The sequence below is a fragment of the Pterocles gutturalis genome, unplaced genomic scaffold (assembly GCF_000699245.1).
Source record: "Pterocles gutturalis isolate BGI_N339 unplaced genomic scaffold, ASM69924v1 scaffold52095, whole genome shotgun sequence".
In the NCBI taxonomy this organism is placed as follows: Eukaryota; Metazoa; Chordata; class Aves; order Pterocliformes; family Pteroclidae; genus Pterocles; species Pterocles gutturalis.
Window position 1 is genome coordinate 1 of NW_010145304.1, and position 9,645 is coordinate 9,645.

The 9,645-nt window shown below is 39.5% G+C and overlaps 1 protein-coding gene across 1 annotated transcript; it reads left to right on the forward strand.

Annotated features, from left to right (window-relative positions):
- Window positions 1-470: 470 nt before the first annotated feature.
- On the forward strand, window positions 471-6,558 carry FAM45A (family with sequence similarity 45, member A; the record flags this gene model as incomplete). Its single annotated transcript, XM_010085325.1, has 8 exons — window positions 471-667; window positions 1,896-1,975; window positions 2,445-2,593; window positions 2,785-2,896; window positions 3,259-3,359; window positions 4,533-4,640; window positions 5,235-5,329; window positions 6,265-6,558. Coding segments are annotated over 8 exons (1,019 nt in total), but the record flags the coding sequence as incomplete, so codon positions are not given.
- Between the last annotated feature and the right edge of the window lie 3,087 nt (window positions 6,559-9,645).

The following is a 9,645-nucleotide window of genomic DNA, read 5'->3' on the forward strand; positions in this document are numbered from 1 at the left end:
CGGCCGCAGGGCCTGGCCCCGGCCCGGCCGCTGTGCCCAGGGGTGACCGCAGGCTGGGGCCGGAGTCAGCGTCTGGCGGGTCTAGAGCTAAACCGGGCACAACTCGGGTAAAGCGTCTGAATTCAGGGATTCTGTTATGAAATCAGAGATGGGAAGAACAGGGAAAATAATAACAAGTGTTCTGGGTGCTTGTTGCTGACTCCCTTGCTTGTTTGAATGTGTGTTCAAGCTCCTGGTGCTGTTTTGACCTCGTGAAGCAGCTCAAGAGTAGATATTTATTAACATTTTAAAAATAAAGCCTGTAGCACAAGTGTTGCCCTTCAGCTTAAACCATAGCAGCAGAACCGCATGTTTAGGGTTAGGGTAAGGTGGAATTTTAATCTGATTCCAGGAAACAAACCTGATTAACCCATGGATTTACTTCCTTGCTGCTGTTTGGCATTCTCACAGTGAACATCTTTCCACCATAGAAAAAGACACCAACGGAGATGCTTTGTGGGTTTGGTGTTACCCGTCCGTAACAGCTGAACTGAGGAGTCTGCTGCTGCGAAAGTGCTGCCTTACGGATGAAAATAAATTCCTTCATACATTCGTATTTGGCCAGTATAAAAGGTCGTGGTTCTACATCACAACTGTGGAAGTTCAGGATTCTCCAGCCTTGAAAAAGGTAGGGCTTGGCTGGTTTTTCAGTAGAGTGCAGGGAGGACATCTGCAGAGCTTTCTCTGGCAGCTTAAGCAGCATTTTCCCGTTGTATGCTCTGAGGAAGGGATTTGAGGTTTTGTGTGCTCGCAGATGCAGCTCTTACTCAGCTGTCTAACCAGTCCACGTTTCATTTTTCACCAAGACAAACATTGTATGGAATTGCAGAGGGACTGAGATACTTACTACCCAATTTAGATTCTTTGTGTTAAAATGGAAATGCTATGTCACGGCATTATGTCTAGTTACTTTGCATTTCAAATTTGCAATTTTTACTTTTTTTTTCTATTTTTTTGGTCAAAAAAGCTCTACAAAGGGTCCTTCGTAGTGTCTACAGTCTTGTTCAAATACAACTTGATGCTTTTTTTAAAAAGGTTTGAGTTATATAGGTACTTTATTTTCCGCTTCATTGGTAACTGGAAGACTGCACATACGCTTTGTATCTTCTATACTTCCTTGTTACGAAGAACATTAAATTGTCTGTTAAGTTTATTCAATTTTCATATTTCATGCTATATCATTAAGTAGAAAGATAATGTGGTAATTTTGCATGCCCATAGCAGAATGTTGCTTGCCCTTTCTCCCTCCAAGCGTACATCTTATAGTGTAACCTTAAAGATGTGGGGAAAAAAAGAGTCCCAGTGCTGTCTCTGACAGTGGCAGTGGGAGATGCTATTTAAGGAGGACACATGTGATTCTGGTCATTGTCTGCAGACTTTTAGTGTCATACTGTCCCAGCCCGCAATCATTTGATTGAGGAAGTTAAAGAATATTTCTGTTTGTGGGCCTACTAATGTGAATTTTTTTCCAGTCTCTTCCTAAATATGTTGATACTGTCTGCCCCCACAGCCTCCTTTGGCAGTAAATTCTGGAAGTTTCCTTCCGACTGTGAGGAAGAAAAATGCCTGCCTTTCTTTTCAAATAGTCTAATGACTTTAAAGGAAAACAGCTCTTCTGGAGTGGATTAAGCAAAAGATAGTATGTACTAGAGCTGACTCAATGGAAATGAGTCCCATCAGAAATCTGTTAACCAGGCCTTTTCTGCAGTTAGGAACTTGGATCTGCTCCTACTGCTCACTTTTTTAATTGAAACACCTTGTCAGAGTACTGCAGTAAGTTCAATAATGTGAAAAAGACTGTTCATATGGGGTCATTAAATAAGCTGTGTATTTTTCTGTGCATGTGTCTTACCCAGGTGACCCACTTCTCCATTGTTCTGATGGCCAAAGACTTCAACCCAGAGAAATATGCAGCCTTCACTAGGATACTGTGCAGGTCTGTATAAAAGCTGGTTTGAGGTACTGCTTTGTACGTATTTAGATCTTGCCAAGGCAAAACATTAAATATCATTGTGTTTGAATTTAGTCTAACAATCTGCTGGAAACTTGGTCCTACAGACTCTGAATCAGATGATATAAATCCTTGATTTGAGCTTACATTGAGTTCATGGAGTAAGTGTTGGGTGAATGTCAGAAGCCCAGTAGGTTTTAATGTGTGTTCTCCAGACACACACTAACACCACCACCCACCCACCCACATGCTCATTTTCTCTGAGAACATACTTTTTAAAAGTATAAACATTTGGGAAGAAGTCAGTGCTGTGTAGTCAAAACTCACCATGTATACAGTGGACAACTTGCATCCCTTCACAACATCTCTACTACAGATGCTTCTTGCAGCTCTTCTGAACTATGTCAGTTGGTACTGACTGCAGTCAAAATAACACTCTTTTCTTTTCACACAGAATCTACCTGAAGCATGGAAGTCCAGTTAAAATGATGGAGAGTTACATTGCAGTCCTTACAAAGGGGATCTGCCAAAGCGAAGAAAACGGATCTTTCCTCAGCAAGGATTTTGATGCTCGGAAGGCTTATCTTGCTGGTTCCATCAAAGGTTAATTAATACCAGAAGTCTCTATTCTGATTTCTTTTCTATTATGTAAAATACAATCCAGTTTTCACGTGTACTTCTATGAAATAGTGTTAACAGTATTACCTGTGCTGTTATTCTTAGGGTTCTTCAAAAACCAAATTATAATATAAGCATGTATATCTTCTATAAAATAATTTTCCCGTCTTTTCTAGATGTAGTGTCTCAGTTCGGAATGGAAACAATTATCTTATATACAGCACTGATGTTAAAGAAGAGAATTGTAGTGTACCATCCTAGAATAGAAGCTGTCCAGGAGTTTACCAGGTACTTTGTCAATCCCTACATCCCCACCCACCCCCAAAAGACCAGCAAATTTTGAAACTTCATTGAGAGAAATGCCCATATTTTAGGGAAAAAAATATTTCTTAAACCTCTTTATTGAAATCCTGCTAAATCCCTTGTAAGGCTCTAGCCATATGTTCGTCAACTCAGAGAAATTTAACTGTAGAATGAGTGATAAACTCTGCTTGCACTGATTGTAGAAATCTCTATAATTCATGTGTACGCATGCCAAATGAGACCTAGTCATACTAGTTTGTTCTTATGACATGCATTCCATACTGTGAAACTTTAATTAGTATAAGTAAAAATCTACTGTGTGTTAAGTACCAATCTAATTTCCCTAGGACTTTGCCTGCTTTAGTGTGGCATCGACAAGACTGGTCAATTCTTCATTCGTATGTACATCTAAATGAGGAGGAAGTGGAAGCCTTAAAAGCCTGCACAGGTAGTGATAATTTATTAATTAAAAATTATAACAAAAGTTTAATTTCAGTTTCTATTACTGCAAGGTCTTGCACTAGTGCTCTTTGGGGGGAAAAAATGGTTAATTTGCTATTAATGTTATTGTTCAAAGTTAAACAGCGTCGTTTTCTTTAGAAAAGGCAAATCAACTAAACAAGTATGTTAGAAGATAACTAGTTAATCTGGTGTTTCTGGGTGGCTCTGCATCAGTCTACCTCTGATGACAGATGCAAAGCAGCTTTAAGACTTCTTTGATCTTGGGATCAGAGGTATTTAAAGTCTTACTGTTACACAGAAGCAGCTCCGTTTAGATAAGCTACTTTTTTTTTCCCAGCTTCTTTGCATAGCCAGTAACTGAATTTTAGAATTTTTTTTTAAGTTCCTAACTGTGAAGTTCCAAACTTTTATTCTGACTGCTGCCAGTGAAGAATTTGGCTCCTAATCACAGGTAGACTTCACCAGCTATGTAGGAGTTTGGTCTGTCTGACACATTGCTGCATGTGCTGCATACTTAACGCGTATTCCAGGAAGGGGCCACTGGTTTATGCAAAGGTTAGCATGACACATAATGTGGCAATTAAGAGGCTTCTCCATACAGAATAATGAGCAAGAAAACTACTCATCATCAATATTTCTGATGCATTACTGACAGTGCTTGTTTCAGCTCACTAAACATGTTCCACAGAGAAAAGCAGCTCTAGGTTTGCTCACCTGGCATGCTATAAATTAGAAAACCTGCTGGTTTAATTCCTGTGTTCATATCCAATACTGACTTAGTGACAAGGGTCTCCAAAGTGGAGATTCTTTTAAAGAGGAAGTTCAGTGGCTTTTTCATTTACAAATGAATACTTTGAGTAGCAAGGTAGGAAGATAGTTCAAAATTTCAAATTGATAACCTTTTTATATTGCATGTAGTGTTAGTGGTTCACCCATGTTCAGGGCAATTTTAGAAGTTCATTTTTAAGCTTCTCAGAAGTGACTCATTCTGCTGGACACACTTGTTAAATGATGCTTATATCAAGAGAGCAACCTCCTGGGTCCAATGAATATTGTGTCAAATACTCTTAGAACAGACTTCAGGATTTTCTGCAGTACCTTGGTTTTGTTTTGGTTTTGTTTATGAAGAACCTAATCTTGCCAAAATTCTGCTCTCTAGGTTACATTGCTGGATTTACAGACTCCGAAGTGAACAGTAGACCGGACCTCTATGATGTGTATGTGAATTTGGCAGATAGTGAGATCACTGTTTCCCCTCTAGTAAAAGGTTGGTTGCTTTTTATATTTTGGATTTAGGAGGCTAGTTATTCCAGAGCTGATAGTAATTGCTGAACCTCACTGTAGGTCAGACAATCTCAATCCTTCTTCCATCCAGGTTCTGACAAGTCAATATGTAAGCTTCTGTCTCTCAGTTTTATAGAGGTCCTGGAAGACCAGTGAAAGTTGGAATTTGGAAAGACATGCTTTGTCTTCCGACAAATGGACAACTGAGATTTCAAAACATCCATGTTGGATAATTACATGGAAGAGCCATTCAGCTGAATGCAGAGAGATCAGTCACATGAGTCTTTAGAAAAACATTATACTAAATACTTGGAGATTGGAGACTGTTTGAAAGGAAAGCTTGTATATTGCTTGTCATTTTGCTGCTCCTTGTCATCTACTTAGGGCCACTTTAGAGGTAGACAATTTGCCTGTGCTGGCATGGCTGTTGATACATCAAGTTCCTGCCTTTCCCAATAGATTTCAAAGGGCAGTCATGAAGAGGACTCCTTGTTTTGGCCTGTTATTCGTATGTATTTCTAGGTATCACTGAAATGGTCATTTTATGTGAATGTGTGCTTTTTTTTTCCTTACTCAGAGGCAATGACAATGGGAAAACTTCACAAAGAAATTGGGCAATTAATTGTTCAATCTGCAGAAGATCCAGATAAATCAGACAGCCAAGTCATTAAGGTTAGTATTTTATTTTTAAATCTAGTTAAATTACTTCTATTGCTAGGTCTTGGCAGAAGGGAGGGAATAGGAGGAATATTGTCCCCAGGAATCAGTCTCTTCTACCTTCTGCCTTTTTACAAATAAGTATTTTTATCCTTCATAAAAGTTTTTAAGGATGGAATACTTGGTCTGTATTATCTCTTGGGTAATCACATTGCTGAACAAACTTCAGAAATGGTATTGATTTTACTTCCCGTAAATTTAGTTCATAGAATCATAGAATAGCCTGGGTTGAAAAGGACCATAGTGATCATCGAGTTTCAACCCCCCCGCCATATGCAGGGCCGCCAACCACTAGACCAGGCTGCTCAGAGCCACATCCAGCCTGGCCTTGAATGCCTCCAGGGATGGGGCATCCACGACCTCCCTGGGCAACCTGTTCCAGTGTGCCACCACCCTTTGGGTGAAAAACTTTCTCCTAATCTCTAACCTAAACCTCCCCTGTCTTAGTTTAAAACCATTCCCCAGTTTTATTCTACAAAGCATGTATTTTACTCAATATCTTGTCAATCAAGACCTTTGAAAAAGTCCTACTGAGATATGGCTTCTCAGCTATAAAGCCTAATTTTTATAATGGTGTTTTCTTTCCCTTCCTCCCCTATCTAACAGATTATTAGACGTTTCACAACTGAGCAACTTAATTGAAAGAGCTCAGTTAGGCCAGTGAGAGGAGCCTGTGGAGTGGCTGTGCTCCCTTTATTCAGCATTACACAAGAGCAGGCTGAAGAGCTGTTCCAAGTTTGCCTTAAAATAAATAGGGTTTTTATTTAAAGTTAACTATTTATTTGTCATTATTTTATTTTTGTTCTGTATTGATTCTTTTAAAAGCATATTATAAAACATTATAATACTTAATACTATACTCACAATTGCTTCTTTTTCTGTTATTCAAGGATATTTCGCTGAAGACAAAAGAAATCTTGGCTACTTTAGCCTCACTTACTGAAGTTGCCGATGGCAATGAAAAACCAACCCTTAACTCCGAGGCCCTGAAACAAAAGCGATTTCCACCAGCTACAGAAAACTTTCTTTTTCATTTAGCAGCTTCTGAACAAATGCTCAAAATATGATTTTGATGCACTGCAGTGTTATGGACCAATTCAAAAATACTGTCTTTGCCATACAGATAGGAATTCCTGATATTTTATATGGAAAAATTAAAGGTGCAAGAGTGAATGTCATATTTACCGTGATACAACGCGGAATATTGGAGCTTGACCGGGAACATAAGGAGGCGTATTTGGGATCATTCCTGGTATCATTATCTTTCCCCATCTGTAACTTTGTATATATGGCTCCTGTGTTTCAGATCACAACGTGAGTGTATATACAAGTAGCATGGGCCCATGTGCCCGGGCTGTGCCAGACCTTATTCTAGTGGCTGTTTGTCCTGCAGGTTCCAGGTATTGGACAGCTCTGTTCTTGGTCTGACTCGTCTTCCTGGGGTCTGGGACATGGGCTGCAGCACGCATGCTGTGAAACCAGCACAGTTAGGATGTGCTGGTCTCTGCACGGGGATACACTGAGTGTGCAGTTCATAGAATCATAGAATCATAGAATCATAGAATGACCTGGGTTGGAAGGGACCTCAAGGATCATGTAGTTCCAACCCCCCTGCCTGGCAGGGCCACCAAACATACACATTTACTAGATCAGGTTGCCCAGGGCCCCGTCCAACCTGGCCTTGAGTGCTCATTCCAAGCTTCCAGGTGCATCAGCCTGGCAGGTACTGCTCTTGCTCTGGGCTGCCTGACGCCTGAAGATCCCAAATAAGTGGACAAGTTCTCTTCATTCTACTTGAAAGAGTCTAGGTGTAGAAAAGGATGGCTGGGAAAATCTGACATGGTAGCCTTATTATATAAAGGAAGAGGTATTTTAAAGCTCAGGTGGGAGGTAAGCACCTCTTTTGGACTCTTGCCTTAGAGGTTTTTCCTCCTTTCACTCCGTCCCATGCCTGTGATGGAGGGAAAAGAGGACAGGATTACTAGATCTAAAATGGGGCTTCCTGGGGGCATCACAGACAAGTGCTGCTCTACCGGTGGAGTCGTTTAACAAGTTGGTTGGGTTCTCAGCTGAGAAGATACCCGGCCATTCATTCCTGGTCTATTTGACACAAAATCAGATTACTTAAGCCTAATGGACTAGAAATACTCAAATGGCCAGGTACGACAGGCAAACCATCAGCCTCTTGAACTGCTTGAGCTGTCACATGGGTACCATCTGATGGTGCCCTGTGTAGATGAAATCTAGATGGAAACTTTTGAAGTAATAGTGAAAACTGGGAAGTAGTTTAGAGAAAATTAAAATTTGCCTACTTGTTTGGTTGCATGGCCATAACTCTAGAGATTTTTTTTTTTTTTTTCATGGAGCAGCCTGAAACTAACTGCTTTGTAATCTTCTGAGAAGAATTTAGATTCTTTGTAGGGACATACTCTGAGCCAAACAATCTGTATGTCTACAGAAATGTCCACAGGAAATCAGTCAATTCTGCAGTAGCACTTTGTTATAAGAAAAAATAACCTTTTTCCTGGCCTTTGTACAGATCGGTTGTAGCATGTGGTTTCACATTGAGATTTTATACTTATGATTAAAACTTTAGTAATCAATATTTATATTGTTAGATAATTGGATGTTTGCTATTCTGAAACTGCTAGAGTTCATCAATAACTATGCGCAAGCAATATTGGTTTAAAAAAGGGTTGTCCCTTTGCTATGTATCGTATGTTAAAGAAATCTATTTTAGAATGTGATTAAGGAATGTGGCATCTATGTATAAAATGGCTAGTTATTATGGTCAGTAAATGAAAGTGCTTCAGAATAATCCCCTATTTTCAGGGGTGTAAAATTCTACTTTAAACACTTATTCTGCAGTTTAAATTTTGAACACAGAAGCATGTGCTCTTTTTTTTTAACTTTGAGAAAAATACTGCAATTGCCTTTGTTTACCTGTAAGTGCTTGGCAGCTTTTTTTTCCCCCCATTTGCCCATTACCTTTTTTTTTTTTAATTTTCCTCAATGGTTCTTTAATATTACTGCTTCTGTTTTGGGACTTCTACAACAGCTGGAATAGCAGAACTGCAAAATCATGCTGAAAATTCCATTCAGGACCTGCTTCAAAGTCCACTGAAACTGAAGTCTTTCACCAAGAAAAACCTGAGTATGTTTTCAGTCAACTGTCTTAACACCACAGGGTAACTGTGAGAAAATTCACATAGTTTCTTAGTAATAAAAAGCCTTAAGGTATAACATTAAGGTAGTATGGGTGTCAGAGACAACCACAAAAAGCAGAGAAGGTCAGTTACAAACTAAATGTTGAATGCCTAATTTGCTTTCTGTTTTGTAAATGTTTAAGTTGAAAATCTTGGTGTTGTGTTAGATATTCTATTCTGATGTTTGTGTGAAACAAAAATATAATTTTGCACTTAAGGAACTGGACTCATAGCATGCTTATGCGTATTAAAAAAAATCCTGAACAGTCTACCCTTTAATTTATGTAAATTTAGTTTTGAATAGTTGTGACCACTGAGTCACAGGCCTTAGCTTTTAGTTTTGCAATACTGGGATTAAGCTACTGCTTGATGTTTAGGTCGGAAGTGCACTACAAAATGTTCAAACAGTTTTGTGATCTGTGCTGATTTTTTTTTTTTTTTTGTCAGCACTGTGAAAGAAGTATCGGCCTCCCTCAGCTTCAGTACTTTCACAGGATTGTTCTAATGTGCTTGCATTTTCTTAATGACTTTTGATCCTATTTCCTCTCAAAAAGGTTTAGAAAAAAAATAGAAAAATCTGAGAAGTCAGGACGGGGAAAGATTTCTGCTTATTTCTCACTTCCCTTTCCCCAGGATGCATACAAGCAGACTGTGTGCAGTTGCTGGCTTTGCAGAGTCGGATACATCCTTCCTTCTTCCCCCTCGAAGCAAAGACCGTGTAAAATGACATTGTCATTTGTGTCTTTCTGCTCTTGGGTAAATGAGAAATTGTGGATGATGGTTCCTGTGGACCTGCTAAGAGACATGCCTCCAAAAGGGATGCAGCACATACAAGAATTGACAGCCTTGAATCAAAATTAAAACTATAACACTACTCCTTCCTGATTCCTGCGCATATGAAACAGTTAGTGCACCAGCTGTAGCACCATATCTCCTCTGCATTTGCAGAAATTGGAAAGCAGATAGTGAACAGAGCAAAGACTTGCAAAGAGGAGCAGGATAAACAGTCAGTCCTTTCAGCTGTGATTTTGCTGAGTACATTGGGCTGCTCCCTGAAGGCTGACT